The 21,356-nt window shown below is 47.2% G+C and overlaps 1 protein-coding gene across 1 annotated transcript in view; it reads right to left on the bottom strand.

The window, feature by feature from the left end:
* Ctnnbl1 (catenin beta like 1) overlaps nt 1-21,356 on the bottom strand; it is a 158,813-nt gene that overhangs the window by 95,874 nt on the left and 41,583 nt on the right. The window contains exons 3-5 of the mRNA XM_051143681.1: nt 19,998-20,104; nt 11,143-11,282; nt 589-686 (exon numbers count right to left, since the gene is read on the bottom strand). Of these exons, the coding sequence (XP_050999638.1) occupies nt 589-686; nt 11,143-11,282; nt 19,998-20,104 (345 nt within the window). The remainder of the gene's footprint in view (nt 1-588; nt 687-11,142; nt 11,283-19,997; nt 20,105-21,356) is intronic.

Raw genomic sequence — 21,356 nt, 5'->3', positions numbered from 1 at the left:
GCTAGCCTAGTCTACAAACCAAGTTCCAGGCTAGCCAGGGCTACACAGTGAGACCCTATCACAAACTAATTAAGACATGGGCATGGGATGTAGTTTTTGCCTATAAGAGATCTCAGGTTTGGCTCTTGTGTTTTTAACATTCTCCCAGCCTCCCTGATGATGATGACGGCCCATCTTGCATAAAATAAGTAACAGCCTCCATCTTTGCTGCAATTTTAAAGCTCAAGACAGAAAGCAAACACCTGTGAGATCTCTCTGTCAAAAGGTTAGTAGCAACCCCATGAGTGAGGGCTAGACACGGAATGGGAGAGAGAGAACAGAGAGCACAGGCACGCTGTTCTGCCTCTGGGCCTCCGCTTCCAGGAGGATGGGGTGAGGAACAAGCAGGGCTAAGGGGTGAGCAGAGCCCTGTGCGAGCACTTGGTTAACAGACACTGGGCTCCTCTCGTCCCTTCCCTCCCAGTCCCACAGAAGCATTTCTACTCTCACCTGCTCCACCTAGCCTTATGGCTACCGCCCATGCACAGTGACAAGGATGAAGGCCAAGGCTGTCATAGTCCCACAACACCTGAGGCATGGGCCACTTACCAGAGCATCGATGAGAACTTCTGCCCCTTCTTCACTCTCGTGGAGGGTGTCTATGTCTGTCAGCTCCTGAAGCAGATCGACCACGGCTATGGACACATGTGACGAGCGTTAAGGACATGCCAGGCACATTGAAGCCCTGCTGACATCTTGTCCAGACTTTTGGCTCCCCTTGGAGCCACCCGGCCTCCTTCAGCGGGTCTCAGGGAAAGTGGCTGAACTGATCCACTTAGAACTCAGTCTTTAGGTCTACTGTATTTTCATAACTTCCAAGCTTCAAGCGGCTCGCCTGGGGAAGCCGCACGTCCAGCACCTTTTTTACCCTTATTCCATAACTCCAACTCCCGAGACGCAACATGACTGGACCTGCCTGGCACAGCGCAGCACCAAAGGCAGGAGAGGTGACTGTGCCTACCAGGGAGTCTTCAGAGACCCGCGCAGGGCAAAAATGCTCAGAAATATCAAGGAAAGGGTTTCCCCAGGGCAGCACTGGGCCCCAGCCGCACTCCCTCAAGCCACAGGAGGGTGAGCAATGGGGCTGGAAGGACAGTGGGTGCTTAGGAGTGCATCCTGCTCTTGCATAGGACCCACCCCATCGAGTAGCTCACAACTGCCTATAACTCCAGTTCCATTGGATCCAATACATTCCTCTGGCTTCCACAGGCACAGGGATGCACGCATGCACGCACGCACGCACGCATGCATGCACCCATCCCCCAAAGACAGAAAAAGTAACAGAATCAAAGCATGGGAAAAAAGAGGAGAAAGAGAGTGACTGAAAACATAAGCAAAAGAAAACATGGAGAGGAGAAAGGGGGTGATCCTTGAAACTGGAAGGCAGGACTAAGCTTTCTTTCCCTAGAAAATGAACATTTGTCTGTCTGTCTGTCTGTCTCTCCCTTCCTCCCTCCCTCTCTCTCTTCTTCCCTATCTCTCTCACCTCCCTGCCTCTCCCTCCCTCGTTCCCTCTCTTTCTCTCCCATCTCCTTCTCCCACCCTCCGTCCCCCTCTCTCCCTCCCTCCCTTTCTCTTTCCCTCCCCCTCTTCCTCTCCCTCTCTCTCCCCCCTCCCTCTCTCCTCTTTCTCCCTCTCTCTTCCTCCCTCTCCCTCTCTCCTTCTCCTTCCCCCTCCCCCTCCTTCTCTCCTCTCTTTCTCCCTCCTTCTCTCTCTCTACCTCCCTCCCTTCCCCATCTCATCTCGCTTGGATAGCCTGCATTTACTGAATGCTCATGATTAATAAAGCACTACAAAGTGGGAAAGACAAATCCATTCATTGTTCTGGTCCTTAGTCTCCTCCTCTGTGAAAGGATAATCAGAGACATTTTCAATCATATACTATAGGCAGTAAGCACATGTATCGAACAAGAACATAGACCATGAACTGTATATACCCTGACCTGAGCCAGGATGTTAGGAATGACTTGCTAAAAAATGACTGGACAGGGAGCAGGAGAGAGATGGCTCATAGGTTAAGAGCGCTCACTGGCTGCTCTTCCAGAGGTCCCAGGTTCACTCCCCAGCACCCACACGGCAGCTCACAACTGTCTGTAACTCCAGTTCCAGGGGATTCGACACCCTCGCACAGACAAATATAAAACCAAAACACCAATGCACATACAATAAAGTTTAAAAAAAAAAAAAAAAAAAAAGACACTGGTCAGAAGCCAGGCAACTAGAAAGATAGAGCCATGCAAGGCAGAAAGCAAAGCCACAGGAACAAGAGCCCAGGTGCTAGAATCCACAAAAACACAGAAGAGGAGAGGGCAGAAGACAGGGGGAAAGTTGTAATTTGGTGAAGGAAAGGCTGCCTAAGTGGCTGGAGAGTCTGGCTCTATGGGTAAGAGCACTTGCTATACAATATAAGGACCCGGAATGGAAGGGAGATGGGGGGGAGTGGGGGGGGTAGGGGGGCCATGGGGCTTGCTGGCCATCAAGCTGGCTGGCTCCAGCTTCAGTGGAAGACCCTGTCTCTTAGGAACAAGGGGAGGGGAGAGGGATGGAGCAGGACTCCCAACATCCTCCTGTGGCCTCCATAAATGTGTGCATAGGCACGCACACGCCATTCACACAGACACATACATTTTCATTTTATCTATTAATAAAATAAATAAAATAATTTGCTTTTTCAAGACAGAGTTTCTCTGTGTAGCCCTGGCTATCCTGGAACTCTCTCTGTAAACCAGGCTGGCCTTAAACTCACAGAGGTCCCCCTGCCTCTGCCTCCCAAGTACTGAAATTAAAGGCATGCATCACTACTGCCTGGTATTTTTTTTTTTTTTTTTTTTAATAGGAAGAAAAGGCAGTGAAGAGGCAAGCTAGGTCTGTATGGGGTACAACGGCATGCTGTAAGAGCTGGGCTCAGGGTGCACAGATGGTGAGGAAGGGTTGGGGCTCGGCCTGAGGGGGTGACCCACTCCAACCAAGCTGGTCAAGCCAGGACAGTTTCACTAGCCACAGAAAGAAAAATAGAAGAGGCGGGACACATTGACAAGAATGGTGCAAGTGCTGACTGGTAACTGATGGCCTAGGGATTTTATGAACATCTTTTGCTGAAAGAAAAAAAAAATTGGAGGTTTACTGACTAGATGACCGACATGAATAAGTAATTAAACTTTTTATGTCTCTTTTACTCTTAAAGGTGATATTTACCCAAACCACAAAAGTGCTACAGACAGGATAGTAAGCATAAAGGTCTTTGAACAAAAATCTTTCACATTTTATAAATGAAGTAACCAGAAAGATGTTGACATAAAAGACCATGGGTCATACTTGACATACAATAAATCCAAATACACAAGTCATTTTCAATTAAATTTTTAAAAAGCTAATGAATTAATGCCTAGGAACCCAGTGCTACCTGCAAGCGGGATTAGTAGTTTGTCCTCAGTGAAAAAGCCAAAACAGTCACCATCATAAACATCATCACTGGACCAGAGGCCAGATACTGAGTTCTCACAGCAGTGCTACACAGTAAAGAGGGTTCCTCATTTCGCAGACCAGAAAGCTACAGTGTAGAGTGCTTATTACACCCACAGTCACAAGAGCCAAAAGAGCACGCCAGCCACTGTCCCTGATCGCAGTCATAAGACCATGGCATGCAATTCAAACACGAATGGACAATTCTGCTTTACTGACATTGCTGTAATCACAGGAAATAAAGACCTGGTGTTTATTTCTACCATAAATTATTAAAAGTCTTAGGAAAAAGGATAAAATGTTAATAACTCCTCATCTAAGGAAGCCCCACATTTAAACTCCCTCCCAAGAAGTTCTTGTGTATGATACCCGTCCCCATGCTTGCTTAATATGCTCAGCAACACTCTAGCCAGCATCTACCAATGCACCCGTTCACCCATCTATTCACCTACAACCCATCCTTTCTTCCCTCCCTCCCTCCATTATCCTTCTCACCCCTCCATTTATCTACTGACCTGTCCATCCACCCACCAACCCTACAGCCATCCACCCATGCTCTGCCCACCAGATGCTATTTCCATCCACCCACTGAAATCTCCATTTATCCACCACAGTCAGCTGTCTATGGGATAAGGATCTGAATCAAGTATGCATTAGCAGCAGCACGAATGATTGTTTACTAATTAGCATGTGTACTTATAATAACAGACTACTCAAGACAAAGTAGAATACAGACAGTTAACAACTTACGATGGTTTGGTTTTCGGTATGTTGACTTTACTGATGTGTAAAAGGATACGCTTCAGTGGAAACCACGCTTAGACTTCGGGGTTTTGACCTACTCCACGCTATTAGCAGGCAGTACAAAACTCTGCCTGATGCTGGGCAGCAAACATGAGCTATAGCTCCTGGCTGCTAGCCTATCCTGAGAGTGACTGCCCCATATTCCACCTATATCCCTTGCTAGACTACATGTGGGTGATCATCTCTGCCCAGCTCATGTCCCTGTATAACTCTAAGAAATAAAGGAGACAAGACCTACCAAGGTCTCCCCAGAGAGCCCAGAGCCATCACTGTGGACTTCATTCTTCTGACGGCATCTACAGACTAAAACTAGTGTGCTGTGGTCTCTTTTCTGGGTCACACTGAGACCTAACTTTTGTTTTGCTTCTAAGATCTTTGGGGTGCATCTTACTTATCTTTGTTTAGGCTGACGCCATATACTAATGTATCACATTAAACCTAGGACGTAAGTGGGAGATTCGATAATGGAGGTGATTTTATTTGGGAACCCACTGACTTTCTATTTTTTTTTTTTTTTTTTTTTTTTTTAACCAAGAAAAGTAATTTCATATAATGTTCTAGTAGATTCTTTCCCTGGCTTTCTTTCCTGCTTCATTTGAGAATAAGCTATTCACCGGTTCTAACAAACATTTTATCAGATCCACCATTGATTTCATAAAAATGCTCAGCTTTCCCGAAAAAGCATTTCAGAAGCCAGGAAGGAGTCCATAATTGTGACCATCAACTCCTAGGGAAAGTGATGACCACAGGAAGGAAGGTCACTTGAAGACCAGAAATAGAAACAAGGACCAGAACTCAAGACGGACGAAGAGCGCTCTGCCACAGGCAGACACTGGGCACTGAGCTCTGCCGCAGGCAGACACTGGGCACTGAGCTCTAGCACAGGCAGACACTGGGCACTGAGCTCTACCACAGGCAGACACTGGGCACTGAGCTCTACCACAGGCAGACACTGGACACTGCGCTCTCCACAGGCAGACACTGGGCACTGCGCTCTACCACAGGCAGACACTGGGCACTGAGCTCTACCACAGGCAGACACTGGGCACTGCGCTCTCCACAGGCAGACACTGGGCACTGAGCTCTACCACAGGCAGACACTGGGCACTGAGCTCTCCACAGGCAGACACTGGACACTGCGCTCTCCACAGGCAGACACTGAGCACTGAGCTCTACCACAGGCAGACACTGAGCACTGCGCTCTACCACAGGCAGACACTGGGCACTGTGCTCTACCACAGGCAGACACTGGGCATAGGTGACAAGCTTCCCCACTGTAGTTACAATCTCAACTGCATAAGGAAAAAGCTTTCCCATCTAAGTATAATAGGAAAACAGACAGCCTGTCTCTGAGGATGACTAAAACAGCCTGTTTTGTTTCGATAGCCTTTTTGTCATGTTGAGTAAAAAGGCCACCCCACTTCCTCCCCCTGTATCTGCCCACTCACAGGGCAATATGGTTGTACAACATTGAAGTGGAAAAGACCAGCTGGGCATGAACAGGCCCCAACACAGAGGCTTTTGGACAAGAGTGGTGTTTACTTCTGTTGTGTGTTTTGCCTCTAGATATTTGGTTTGGGCCTGAATCCTCCTTAGCATTTGTAAAAAAAAAAACTGTTAATCTTATTAATATCCACGGAGATGTGTCCACAAGGAACAAAGTTATTAAAGAAGAAGAAGAAGAATGAGATGCACAGAGCAGATGGCTCTTTAAAAGTCACTTAAAGAAGACAAGCCAGCATAGATTCAGAGGATATACGTGCTTTAATGCAACAAATACGGTTTTCTTTAATAAAAATGGCGCTGTTTCCTTTGTGGGCTGGGCAGTGATTAGATATAGATGAATTAATGCAGATGGATTTCAAAACCCAGACAAACAAAACAGCAGCACAACTCCTCCAGACAGTATCTGGACTCTTAAATTTGTATTGACTCTACATTAAACCATATGGAGAACACATACCCACCACTGAGTGCCCACTGGGTAGTGCCCATAGGCACCAACACACCACAGAGGAAATGGACATAGCAAAGCTTAGCCACCTTAACCTTTGGAAGGCAAGGGCTGACTCACAGCTACAAACAAGATCAAAAGTTACAGTAAGGTGGCTCTATGTTTTTTTAATTGTCACTTTAGCTGTGTACTTTTAAAACTAATCTAAACATGCTCTCTACAACATGTCAACTGACTCTAGAAATGGGGGTGGCTTATCAGTGGACATTATCTAGGAAGTCAGGTATACATGAAGGAAAAAAAAAAAAGGCAATTCTTCCTGTTGTAATTCTGAGTTTGGGAATATCAGAATGAGACTAGCGCCTAGCAAAGCAACAGCTCAAGATGTGCACGTCCTGTTAGGCAGCGCTAGCAGGAGAGCAGCCGAGCAGGAACCAGCTCCCTCCCAGTCCAATTAGAAAAAAAGCCCCTTGGCAGCCGAAACCTTCCCAGCCCTGTTCTTGCTCATTACTGCTGGGTCTATAACCCACGGCACCCTAGACAACAGTGCACACCCTCTGGGATAATATGGTGTCTCAGTCAGTTGGTTCCACTTTAGCATTCCCAGACCAAACTGCTCAAGTTCACTTGATCCCTGTTCGTCTAAGAAAAACAAGCCTGCTCCTTTTCCAAATTCCCACAGTAATTCTTCACAAAACAGCAAGGACAACTCTACAAGTTCTCCCAGCTTGCAAAAGTCTGAGCAAATACTTACAAAACAACGGTAGGCGCCACTCCCTAAAACTGGTCCACAGAAAAGGAGCCCTCCAGTCACCAGCAGGCAAACACTAACCCAACTCTCCCTTCCTGCAAACCCAGTTAGCATCACAAGGAGATCTCTCTTTTTTCTGAATCACAACAGCAGGTGCGGAGGCAGAAGGGACGGAATTCTTGATCCGTCTTATTAAAGGGCAGGTGACCAGGAGGCACAGTTACCTTCTTCTTTCCTTCTAAATAAAGAAATGTGTGGCCCTGCTATCCTGCTCCATCTGTGATGAGTCCAGGCCCATGGCATTGGAGGACAGCAGCTCCCACCGCCCAGATAGAAAGCACTGAAGCAAACCCACCCTCGTGCCCAGCCATCAGAAGCTTCCAGAACCTGACCAGCCCTAAGCCAGGGATGATGCTCCCCTCCTCAGAGCTCCGAGGACACCTCCTGAGCAACATGCTCCATGCCCTTAGCCACTGGGGCTGCCTCTTGCTTCTAAGTAGTGTACAACATGCTGACATTATAATGGACGAACCTGAGAGGAGCTAAATCTACCAAAAAGACTCAGCACGGCACACTGACTGGGCACTCGATCGATCAGTCGAGAATGTGGCAAATGACACAGTAACAGGATACTTGCGAATCTGGTGATACAAGGATGATTGTTTCAAAACTTGTAGCAGAAGGGAGTGACCACCTACCATCTGTAATTTCACTATTTTACTTTCTCCCTGTTTTATTTCTCTTTGTTCCTTCAGGCAAATAAAGAAAACCTGGCTTTCACCAGGCAGAACCAAACTGTTGTTTTAGTAATACCTGAGAAAACTATCTTTCACACCTTTGCTTTTATTTTTCTGTAGAAACACTCCAAATGGCTCACACCCAGTAACAGGGTAGGGGGTCATTGGCACTCTGAGATGCTCAAATAATTTATGTTTTAGAATGTTATTTTCAAGTGCAATATTTTGAGAGGGCAGCAGTCGTTTGGTTCCACCTCATACTTTCTCTAAACACATTTAAAGTAACCCTTCATGCCCTGTAAGGTGGGTCCCTTCCCCCTCTGCATCCAGCCTCTGGGGGGCCAGGCGCAGACAGCTGAGGCGCCCTCACCAGCAGCGGTGGTGCGGGGAGCCAGGCTCAACTCTGCTGCGGCTTCTCACGGTTGAAAGCGCTGAAGGAGGAGGCACAAGCTGTTGCCTCACATCCGCTGCCTCTTAAGGTTACACCAAACCAGATTCAGATCCAATTAAAATCCCCATTATTTATGTTTCCTCTGAGAAGGACAAAGCAAAGATGACCTGTGCTTGCTGGGAACACAACCAGCCACGTATGATCCTGGGTGATAAATGAAGAGTTAAAAGAAAGATTAAAAATTGAAGTCGTGACAGCCATGAAATTGTTTATTCATGGTAAGGTGTTGCGGGCAGTTACAGCTGTAGAACAGTAAATTGTTAACAACCGTTTCCTGAAGAATTTCCATTATAGATCACAGATAAGACAAGGAGTGGTGGGGTGATGGAAGAGATCGCCCTCTGACGCAGACAGTATGTTAGCTGCAAGTCGGGAGAGACTCCTCTTTCCCGAAATCACTTTCAGGAAAACTTGTACTTTGAAGAGGATGACATTTACCCTAATTGCTGCATCTAATTAAAATTAAGGTAATTAAAAATATTTCGAATGCACTTTACATGTGATGTAGGGCATAATTAAAAATCAGATTTTAAAAAATATCATTAGGGCTGTGGGGTGAGGGCTGGCAGAAAGGAGGGGAAGAACGGTTCGGCTCTGGGGAAACAGGAGGGAAATGGCAGTCTGTCAAAGACATTCTAGGGAGATATGGTTCTTCCCTTTTTAAAGACCAGGACGCACCAACTCGAACATCTGTGCCCTTGTCTTTCCCAAGAGCAGGGATGTCGGGCAGCGTGGCTCATGTCAGTCTTCTCCTCAGCAGGAACGGCCAGTGAATCAGAAATGTCAGCAGCTTGCAGCACCGCCGCTGTTGTTTTGAGTTAGCAGGGAGAGAAGAAAGAGAGTGGAGTTTCCAGAAACAAAATAAGTCATTTCTGTCTTAATATGCAGAGTGGCAGGCGACTAAGCAACTCTGTCAGGGCGTAGTAAATCCCACTGGGGAGATAGCAGGTATGCTACAGGGAATGCAGGGGCCAGAGATGTGAATGCCAGCCTTGGCCACCAGTTAGCAGTCCGACAGAGTTCAATCTCTAGAACTCACACTAAAAACAAAAAACAAAAAACAAAAACAAAAACTGGGTGCAATGGGGTGCACCTGTAATCCTAATAATGGCAAGACGGAAGGTAGAGGGAACCAGCTTCTCACAAGTTTGCAGGCCATCTCACTTGGCCTATGTGGTGAAGGTGGAAGGTGCCTGGGGGCTGGCTACACATGAGGTTGTCTTCTGACCTCCACACATGCACTGTGCCCTGCCCCCCCCCCATAAATATATACACACAAAATAAAAACATGATAAATAACAAATGAATCAACGAGGCAACAGGCTAAGTTGCTGGGACTCTGAAACCTCCTAGTCAATACGTAAACCACAGACCACAGCTACAATGTCTGCTCACTGAACCTCTCCTTGAGTAGGCCACAGCCTTGTAACAGGTACCTGCAACAGACTGAACAGATGTTTATACCCCGCCTCCCCATTCCTCTGCTGAGACCTAATTTCCAGTGTGACAATACTTGGAGGCAGGGAATTGGAGCACTGAAGAGGCCCAAGGCCTCACAGCTAAGATCAACATCCTTATAAAAAGACTCGGCAAGCTCCTCACCCTCGCACCAGACAAGGACTCAGCGAGAAAATGGCTATCTAGAACCAGACACCAGAATTGCCAGAGCCTCGCTGGACTGTCCAACGCCAGAGCTAGAGGAAACAATTCCTTTAGTCGCTTATGAGCCACTTGTTCACGGTGCTTTGTAACAGCAGCCCAAGCTGCCTAAGATAATACCCAGCATGCTTATGGGCTAATGCTCCCGGAGCCCCTGAAGAGCGGTGCTGCCGAGGCCCGGCACTGAGTTCACATCTAACAGCACTCAGGAGTGGACCGCTCACTCCGAAACCAGCTGACCCAGAACCCCACAGCAACCCCTGGCAGTCGTCAACCCTGGGATGGGCTGAGCCACTCTTAACGGTAACAGTACATGAAGCATCAGAAATGTCTTAAGATTGCCCTCCAAGAAGCCACATTAAAACTGTTCACTGATTTATTGCTGGGAGAATTATCAGTCGGGAAGGAGCCTAGTCAGACAGGCTCTCAGGAAGAGAGCTTACCAGAAAGATGAAGATCGCACGAAGCAGGGGCAGGCTTCCCGTGAATACGACTCAAGCAGACTCACTCACTACATTCGTCTCTTACCTTTGGAAATCTGGATGGAAGCAGAGCTCCACTCTGTTTAACGAACATAACCCCATGCACAGCACATAAAACCCCGACACTGTAGCGACTGCACACATGACCGCGGAGACAAAGCATGAAATAAATGGCTTCGGAAGTTACACGGAACATCACTAAGTGCCTACTGTGTGCCAGCTCTCTCTGATTTCTTCAGTAACACTAAGCTTTTTACTGAAAACGAGGCCAGGAATCAAGCCCATCTTGTCTGTTTATGTCTAACGCTCGGCCAACAAATAGAAAATAGTATTTATTGGGCATCGACACCCAGTCTCTTTTAAGGAACTGGAAAATAGTAGTGGACAAAACAGACAAGCTTCCCTATCGTCTGGACATCCTGACAAGCACTCTGCCATGGTTCACTGGCTCCTCCAGCCTCAATCCACAGAGCCATCTGTTAGCAGAATGATGTCTACATCGACACATTCAAGCCCGTCTGGCCCTGCCTCAGGAAGGGGCCTCCAGACTCTGATCTGGAGAGCTAATGCTGCTGCTGTGTTCTAGCTCTGACAGAGACTGAGGCAACTGAGGATCTGCCCAAGGCATGCTGTATAGACAAAGCCCGGACTCTCAGACGAGTAAAGAGCAGTGCACACATCAGGGTGGGGAGAACTGGAATGGAACCACGCAGCAGATGTGACGGCAGCCATCAGCAGGGACGGCAGGCACAGTAACCGGCTCTCCCGTGTCAGCCTTCCACCCACACAGCTCTGAAGGATATCTGTATTATCGTGTCCCAGCAGGCCGAGAAGTGACTGCACAGCACTCAGCTCCACTAGAAGGTGGTACAGGTCAGGCATGGTGGCCACCACATGCATCTCTTGAATGATGTCATTGAGGTCCAGCTCGGATTCCATGAACCTAGGAGGGGAGAACAGGACAGGGTCATGAAAGGCAAGGGCTACTCTTGGCATGTGAGGGCAAACAGCAGCACAATCTAGGCCGACAAATCTGTCAAAATGTCTACAGCAGACCAACCAAGAAGTACACTCATCCAGACATCATACTGTCACACAATTTCCTTGGGAAATCGATTTCCTCATTACAAAAATCAATCTTGGATTCAGATCTCATTACAGGGGTCCCCTTACGCCTACAGCCACAGCTGCCTTTTAAGGCCCTCGAAGCATTCTGCAGCAACAAATGATCTGTCTGCCAGTCCTATGGATTAGCCACCATTACCCCTTGGGGTACAATTCACTCTGGGGTCCTGGACTGGCTATGTCCTAATCCAAAGAGGGTTTCTCTTACTCCTCTTCAGATCAAGAGGCAATTATTCTCCTCAGCCACCCAAAGGAAGAGACTGAGACACTGCAGCCTCTTACTAGCCATCCCCTCTCTTCACAGCACCTCTGGTGAGATGAGAGACAGGTCACAAGTCAGGCTGGTCTAGTCTCTGACATTCCACAATCACCGTCCCTGTCACTCACAGGTCTACTCTGAACCTCCTCACAAACCTCTGCCAGACACGGAGAACAGGGCTACTGTGCATCCACTCTTTCCACGTGCTCTCCCAGGAAATGTCCAGAGGAACACAACAGGGATGTTGGTTCCCAGAAGCAAATGAGCTAAAGCAAGTACAGCACCTGAGCAATGCCTGACCCCGAGTGATTGAGAGGACACGGATTACACAGGCTCCGGAGCCAATGGCCTGGGCTTGAACCTGGCTCAGTCACTTTCTTGGTGTCTCTGTGGCTCAGTGTCTTCTTCACCTGTGAGTGGGACAGTGGTGGTGTCCAGCCTGCAGGGTGCTGCCGAATGAGAGTCAGAACACACAGGCGCTGAGAACCGTAGACTCTGTGCGCACTGCGTCTATGCTGGGCCAGTACTGCCGCCTCGGGTCCAGCTTCTCTTCCGGAATGGAGCTTTAGGAAGACAGGGACTCTAGCTTTTGTATCCTATATCCACAGACGCCCGGCTCATTAAGTGGAAGCCACAAAGAAGGGGCAGAAGGGGGGGCCTGTGGAAGCCTTGAGGATCCCCTTCTTCTTGATGCTGAAGGCTACGCTGACACTGGAATGCAGAAGCCATAAAGAGCAGAGCGGGGAGACTGTTTCGTTGAAACAGCCATAGTTGATATCCCTTTGTCATTGTTTTTCCTCTGATTATCTCTACACACACACACACACACACACACACACACACACACACACACACACTAAAAAATATCACTTCTTTGCACAGAAAACTGAGACAAGAAAGGCAAGCTGTTTAAAAGTACACAGAGGTTGTCCATAATCCTCTGAACCAAAAGTATCCATGGATGTATTCCAGTAAGTTTGGGTCATTTTTCTCAATTCTTAGCCTTTACCCACAAAGCAAATCTCTGGTCTATGCTCAATTTTACTGCTGCTGTTAATACCCACTAAACATCCTTTTTACAACAGGAACAGCAATTCCTGACAAAGTGCTGTTGACTGGTCTCCTTCTCCTAAGATGCACTCCCCCGCCCCTGCCGCCCCCCACTGATCGCACCATTCTCCCCTGGGTGCTGAGCCTGGCCCTGGCTTCCAAATCCTTCTCCAGATGGAGCTCCAAGAAGGGACTGCCAATCAATCACAGAGTGCGTGGGAGACAGTTTATTGGAAATTCCCATTGTAAATCATCAATTTTAAAAAGCTGCGTAGTACACTAGCTTGTGTTGTTGCTGTGCGGCAGTTTATTTAAAGTCTTCCCTTTCTCAGGCATTCGGAGAGTTTCCATTCCCCCATAACAAATGGCATGTGGCTATGCACAGCCACAGTCACTGGGTGGGGCAAGTTCCCAGGAAGGAATAAACTCCGTCAGAAAGGTAACAACCCTGTCTGAAGAGCTGTCCCCTTTTCCCCTCTCCCCTCTTCACCTCTCCCCATCTTCCCCTCTTTCCCAGCAATAGCAGCTCCTCAAAACTGCCTCCAGTGCAAGACAGCAAAGAAGGCTCTTCAAAAACTCTGCATTTCTGATTTCAAAAAGAATGGTTAACATTTTTCTGTTTACTATTTCCATTTATCCTTTACCCATTTTTAAAGCAGGGTCTTGCCTTAGTTCCTGGTTTATAAAATGTTCTCTATACTAAGGAAATTAATCTCTGTCACATTAGGAAAAAAAAACCAAGAAGGAAATTACCTCTTAATTTATATGCTATGCTCTTTTTGACATATTGGCATGCATTTATTTATTTATTTATTTATTTATTTATTTATAGACATAAAAGCTCTCAAACACCCTGGAAGTCACACTTTTGCCTTTACCAACTCTATCCCACATGTATATTAGTGAAGTTTTTCTGTGGGAAGGTCAGATATTTTATGTCTTTTGAAATTTAACTTGCTATAGGGCAAGGTCAACTTTACTTTCCATGGCTGCGTGGTCTGCTGCTGCCACCTCCGTGATCTGCTCTTTCCCTCACATCTGAAGAAATGTCATCTATCACACACTAAACTATGAAGCACACTTCCATCTGCTTCTACGCTTTGCACTGTCTCCCTGACGCGTCCACATATTTCAGAGCCTCCACGTTCCCACCCGGCTACAGCTTTCATCTTCTGTTGTAAAACAGGCCTTGTTACTCTTTTTCAGTTAAGCTTTCTTGCCTGCTCTTACCTGCTTATTATTCACAGTAAGTTCTTTAATTACTTTATCAAGATTTCCCAGTGTCCTTCTTCTGTGCTTGCAAACAGATTATGTTTTTAGACCTCTGAGGTGCGGTCCCGCTCAGAATTATGGATCTGGAAGGCTTGTACAGGACTGGGAGTGTAAGTCCAGTGGCAGGGCACTTGCCTGGCACACACAAGGCCCCAGGTTCAATACCCAGCACCACAAAAGGAAAAGAAAATTGCATCGATGTCAAGCATCAACATGCCGGGCAAGCCGGCAGTCTCAAAGGACCATTAAGTGTAGAGGGGCTTGATGACGCGATGGCCCTGGCTCACTCACTGGGGACCACAGAAACTACTGCGGTGCCTGTCACAAGAAAGGACAAAGGCAAGAGCTGCCACAAGCATTACTGTGACTTGAGCTTAAAAGACGACAAGACAGAGTCTTCGTGCTGACTAGATGACCCTGAAGCTCTGTGACACCTGTTACGGAGCCATACTTCAGGGGACAGAGAAACTGATTCTGGGAAGTAACCAAGACTTCAAGGAGACCCACACACCCTCATATGAGAGAACCTACAGAAATTCTTTTTCATCCTTAGGAATCTTAAGAATCAGAACTGCCAAAAGATGGGATAGGTTTTTTTGCAAAGTAAGATCTTTGTCACTAGAAATGATATAATAAAGTAAAACACCAGGCAGATGGATCCTGGTGAGTTCAAGACCAGTTCGACCTACATAGTGAATTCCAGGCCAGTTAGGGCTATATAGTAAGACTCTGCCTCAAAAATAAAATAAAATATCCCACTATGTGTATTGGTACATGTCTGCAATCCTGGCACCCAGGAGGATCACAAGTTCAAGAGCACTTTGGCTAGACAGTGAGTTCAAGAGCAGCCTTGGCCACACAGGAGGCTTTGTCTGAAAAACCAAAAGCCGGGGCATTACCCAGTAGTGGACAATTTGCCTACTTGGTGCAGCGTCCTGGTTCCCACTCTTAGAACCAGTAAATATATAGGTAAACAAGCAGACAGAACAGATTCCGAGGCTTGGACAACAGGAGAGAGATACTGTTCCTCTCAGTCCAACTTTGTAACTCTTTGGAATATATGATATTAGCTCTAAACTTTTAAGATTTAGAAGGTCAGAACATTATTCAAACAAAGCAAACCAGCAGAGAAGCTAACTATAAGTAAATCACAAAAGTCCTACCAGGCGCAGTGCTACATAGGAAATGAGACACAGTGAGAAATGCTTGGACTCAAAAAAGACTGGCCTGAATGTGACCACAAGTTCCAACAAGCACTCACCAAGCCTATACAGGTGCCAGTCACTGGCTTAGGTACAGAGAATACAACAGAAGAAAAAAATCAGCCCGTGTCTCAGAGCTGCCCGCCTGCCATGACTACAAGCCTTCCATCACACACTAGTAAGCTCGGGAAGCCCAGTGCTGCCCAGAGGCAGTGTGGTCAAAGACAGACATTAACTACGTAGATCTTGATGTCCTTATCTTCCTGGTTGAAGGATAGTGAGGATTTAAAGAAAGAATACATATAAAGTGTCTAATAATCTCGTTGGCCCACGGCAGCTGCCTTGAGTCTGTTATGTTATCAACAAGACAATTCTCTTCTGTTTCTGCTGACCATGTACGGCCCACTCACTTAAAGCACACACTACTGTTTGCAGAAGGCTGTCTTCAGGGAGCCAGCGCGGCTTCAGCAACACGTGACTCACAGCCAGGGTAAAGGTCAGGTGAGAGGCGATGGAAAAGCAATAGAGCAACATATTAAAACAGTAACCAGGCAGAGATGAGGTCATGGACTCCATCTGACAGGACAGAAAATGCTCTCCTGGTCTGCCCATGCTCATTTGCTTCAGACAAGCAAGATGCTTTCCTTCAACCATGAGAGTGACTAGGAACAAATGACCTCAGTGTTCAAACCACAGCACTACAAAACCTGACAAGTCCGAGCTGCAGGCACATCGGCAGCCACCACCACTGCTGCAGAGGGACCATGACAATGCTGCCACCCAATTAAAACAGCTGTTCTCAAGGGGTGGTCCCCTGATGTGGCTGAGGCAGCGGGAGATCAAAAATGTCTTAATCCTACGCACTATTACACCTTTTCACACTTTCACCAGAGTACACACCATGAAGTTTTCCCAAGGTCTCTCTCTCGTGCGCACATAACTCTGTGTGTGTGTGTGTGTGTGTGTGTGTGTGTGTGTGTGTGTGATGTCTATGACATAGGCAAGAGTGTGTATGTACTATTGTGCATACCTGCATGCATACACAGAGGCCAGAGGAGGATCTCAGGGGTCCCGATCTGTCACTTTCCATGGAATTCCTCTGAGGCTGGTGGCCTCAGTGTCCAGCGATTCTCCTGTATCCTCCTCCCAAAGTGCTGGTGCTACAGGCATATGTACAGGCCTTTCACAGGGATGCTAAGGATTTGAACTCATGTCTTCACGCTTACGTAAGTGCTCCTATCCAGCGAGCTGTCTCCCCAACTCCTAGATCACTACCTTGATGGCCAGTAGAATATGTGTTTGCCTGTTCTTGTGTTTGCTACAATTTTCCTAGAAAAGCACTTTAGGCTGCTTTCGTTTGAGTGCAAAGGTAGCCACGAGACAGAAAAAGGCTGTGAATCACTACACTAAATGATTCCATCCCTGGGAAAATGAAGAGGAGAGCTAAGGACTTACCACAGAAGCAGGGGGGATGGGGAAGGAGGGCGCTGTCGTCTGAATCTGAACCGCAGCCAAATGAAGAACAGCATTTGGGAGGGAGCGATCAAAACGACGCTCACATGTACAGGAAAATAAATCTGAATGTTTCTGATCTCAACTGGAAAGTCTCATTCAGATATGCAGGAGCAATTTTCATCTTAATTGCCCTGTGCTGATCTGGAGAATTACGGGAAGACACTGTGCCAGCAGAACTCAAGGTTAAAGCACAAGACAGTTTCCTAACTGTTTTTTTGACACAACTAAAAAAGTTCTTTATGTGTAATTTCAATTTTTATATGTACGGGTTTTAAACTAAAATAGCACATAAACTTTTTTTCTAAATGGAAAACACTGTTTAAAGAACATAAGCCTCTTTCTGAAGAGCAGCATGGAGACCAGTGGTACCTAAGGAGAGGAAGGTGGCCATGGTTACCACCATTCTCAACTTCAGGGTGATGGGCACCAAGTGCACAAAGGAGATGCTGTCATTCCAGGCACAAATCGGATCTCACATTTTCAGTGTTGTCAACCTGCAGCAGTTTCCCTCTGGGGGGTCCTTGGCTTCCATGCCATGGAGATAGAATAAAGATGACAAAGATGGCACAGGAGTTCTCATGTTTACTGAGCACCTGGACCCCAGCGGGGACCACACCAATGCCAGAAGCAACAGACGAAACACAATTAACCCCCAAGAGCAGGAGCCCAACATAGAGAAACAAGAAAGCAAATAGCAAAGGTATTAAAGAGTGGTCATGTCTACTGAAAGAACGTGGGAAGAAAACGCAACTAGAGGGAGAATAAAAAGACAGAGCAGGTAACCTGGAGTTGCGTTCAGAGATTCCAACTGCATGCCCTTTGGTCTGGGCATTCAGTGTTTAGGTATCTGTCTTACAGGAATATGCCTGCACAAAGGCATATACAGAAGAAGGTCTACCCAGTACTGTTTATCAAAGCCAATGTTCAAATTAATCTAAACTGCTAGAGAGGGCCCAGCAGTTGAGAACACTGGATGCCCTCCCTTCCAGGGGACCAAGGTTCAATTCCCAGCACCTACAATCACCTATAACACCAGTCCCAAGGGGATTCAACAGCCTCTTCTGAGATCCAGGAGTACCAGGCACACAAGTGGTACACAGACATACACACAGGTAAACACTCATATACATGAAATGTTTAAAAAAAATTTTTAATAGCCTAGCCAATCAATAAAAAAAAATAACTAAACACATCATGGACTTTCCTAACCATGAAATACTGTGCACCAGCCAGAAATAAAAAGCAGATACACAGGCACCAATGGGAAAACATTTTCTGTATATAAACCCAAATTTGTGTAGGCTAAATCTTTGTATAGTATAAAACAGGGCACGGAGAACAGTCTAAAGGCATCTTCAGCTGGAGGTACCGGGGTAGCAGTCGGGTCAGTACAGTGGAGGGACTTCCAGTGCTTACCCTGAGTGTGCACGGAAACTTCTTTGTACACTAGCATCAGTGTGAGTCGTACCTGTGTTACTACACACACGCAGTGTGAACTGCTTCTGTATGGTGGAAGCACAATGCCAGAAAGCTGGGCTGTGACCTAGCTGCTGTCACAGAGGGCTGCGTTCTCCCTGCCACCTCTTCAGACACAGAAAGTGTGTTGCACTGCCTCCCAGGCTTGCTCTGAAGACTCTCTGTGTTTTCGCTCTACCTCTCCTGTTTCTCATCTTCTCAAGTGCATGCATGCATGTGTGTGTGTGTGTGTGTGTGTGTGTGTGCACGCGTGCGCGCATGCGTGTGTGTATGCATGCACAAGTGCATGCATCCATGCATCTGTCTGTATGTGACTATATGTGTGTTAGTGTGTCTCTGTGTGCAGACACACATGCCATGGTGCACACGCAGATATCAAAACAGAAGCCCAGTGCTGTCCTCACCCTCCAGCTTGTTTGAGATGGTCTTACTTTCTGCTGTGCACGTCAGGCTAGCTGGCCCAGGAGTTTCAAGGGATTCTCCTGTTCCGGCTTCCCCAGGGTTTGGGAGTTCCAAGTGCGCACACTCAGGTGGCGAGCACTTTACCCTCTGAGCCACCTCGTTAGCCCTGCTTTTTTCCCTCTATGCTAGCTGCACGTCTAACATGAGGCCCAGCACAAACACTGCCTTTCTTGCGAGGGCCTTAACAAAGCATTTGCTCCTTCCTCCCCTATGCTCCCACAGCGCTCTGCTTACATCTCTACCTGTGTACTTCCTTCTACCTCACATTAATAGTCAGTCTCCCTAGTAACCTACAAACCTGAGTGCAAGGATCCAACCATCCAATTCTTAATTGCCTCAGGGCTTTGGGCCTATTAAAATTCATTAAACCATTTATCTGGGAAGGGAGAAAGACAGGGAAGAAAACAGAGATTTAGAACTCTAAAATCTATACAAATCTGTAATCCTTTTTAATTGGGATTCAAGATTGAAAGATCCCAGATCCCACACTATGGCAGCTCATAGTAAAACACATATCAGGAGCATCTACTGGGTGCAGGAGCAGAGACTGGAGCTTGCCACTGCTCTCACTTAACCTTCCCAGCAACACAAAAGAAACACCTGAAGGTAAGAAAGACACAACACTTAGGGTCACGTGTGCTAGTTCCATTCACATTTGTCTGTCCCCTAAGCTTGGGACATTTACTCTGCAATAAAGCTTCTACCTGGCAACCATGGGTGGTGGTGTCTTGGGGGCACCGAAGGAACGGTGTAGGAAAGAGTTAACAACGTAGGGCTGCTCTTTAGGAAGGCTGCTCACAAAGCTGACCCAGAGCTGGTGGCTGGGGAGTGGGCTTCTGAGCCATTCCCTGAGTGCTAAGGGTGCTAGACCAGCCCGGAGCACCCAACAGCTGCTTGCTTTTTGGAAGTCTAGGGCTGCGGTTCTAGCTGTCTCAGAATGAGGACCTGATCAGTCCTTCTCAGATCAGCCTCCCAGGACACCAGGGCAGGTCACTGTGGAAGAAGCCTTGTCTGCTCTCTCTCAGTGGAGGAGGACAGGAGGTCTGGACACAGACTTCTCTAGACTCTGAGGATGCGCATCTCCTAGCCAACACCTCTGTGGACTCCTGCTGTGATAAACCACAGCCCTCAGCATCACTGACTCCAAGGCCTCTATGTCCTTCCAGGGACGTTCCAAACATACAAGCCACATTGGGATTCCTGATCAAGTCACAAAAAGCCAGCAAAGCAAATAACAAATTCAAATTAGAAATCAGGGCGCCGTGGAGGAGAGGGGGTCAGCAAAGCAGAGCCTTACTTCTCCGGATTGTCTGGAAACTTGATCCGCAGCTCCTGGTTTTTGTATGACCGCTTTTCAAATGTGAGGATCATCTTCTTCACTGAGCTTTCATCCAGCGGCTCCTCCTAAAACAGGGGAACAGTTTCAGTGCGCAGGAACCTCCCATTCACAGTCGCTCTGCCATGGACCTCCGTGGGCTCATCACACAGCACACACTTTTCCTGCCCAACTAGAATGACAGTGAGGGGCATCAATCTAGGTGTCGCATCCAATGCCCGGCCTCTCCACCAGGAAGCTCTGACTCAGGCAGTAAGGACTTGCCCAGCAGAGGCTTCTCAGGCACACTGTGGGTGCAGAGTAGGCAGCAATGCTGGGTACTTTTAGTCAATGTTTATCTCGTCCTTCTCCTTTGATGCATAGGCAAGAAAGGGTCAGAAACTAAGAAGAATTTGCTCAAGATCAAACCCAAGTCAGTGTCAGAGGCCCCTAGTCTCTTCCTCACACCTGCGGTCACAAATCAGTCTCCAGGTTGAAGCTGCACTACTGTCTGCTGGGAGGGGGGAGGGGAGTGGGGGGGGGGGTAGGGAGGGGGCACTTGTAAGGGATGAATGGCAGCTGGGTGTTACACACACTGCTTCACACTGTCACACGTTTCTGTGCTCGGTTCTTATTAACTATGGAAAGAAAAGTCAGATGGGTACTCTGGAACACTAGTGCAGCATCCAGGACTAGTTAACCTTGAGCCAGATGTGGTACTGAGGCAACAGGACCATGAGTTTGAAGGCACCGTGGCTACATGGACATGGGAAGGGAGGGAGGGAGGGAGGGAGAGAAAAGGAAGGAAAGAAAGGGCGGGAAGGAAGAGGGAGGTTGGTTGGGATTGCTACAAGTCTAAGGTCCAGCTTGGCCTACATTATGAATTCCAGGCCAGCCACAGCTACCTAGGGAGACTCTGTCTAAAAATAAATGAATAACTATTAAATATAAGAAATAAAGCATTTTTGGTAACCTTGCTCAGAAGAGGCATTAGAAAACCGATACCACTGTTATTTCATACACTTCAGAGATGCCTAGAAAAATAAACGAATTGAATATTATAGGTTGAGGGGATGGAAAAAGGGCTCAGAAGAGTTCTTCAGAGATTCTGAGTTCAGTTCCCAGCACCCACACCAGGTGGCTCACAACCACCTGTAATTTTAGTTTCAGGGGATCTGATGCCCTCTACTGGCCTCCACCAACACCTGTGCACACACACAGGCATACACACAAACGAATAAAGATAATTATTTTAAAGCTCTGAATCATTTCTTCCTCCCCCTTCCCACCAAATAACCTCTACAGAAATTTCAGTTCACTTTCCAGTTTAAATTAATGTGC

The sequence above is a fragment of the Acomys russatus genome, chromosome 4 (assembly GCF_903995435.1).
Source record: "Acomys russatus chromosome 4, mAcoRus1.1, whole genome shotgun sequence".
NCBI lineage: Eukaryota > Metazoa > Chordata > Mammalia > Rodentia > Muridae > Acomys > Acomys russatus.
The sequence above is the reverse complement of the archived record's forward strand: the minus strand, read 5'-3'. Positions and strand labels throughout refer to the sequence as shown.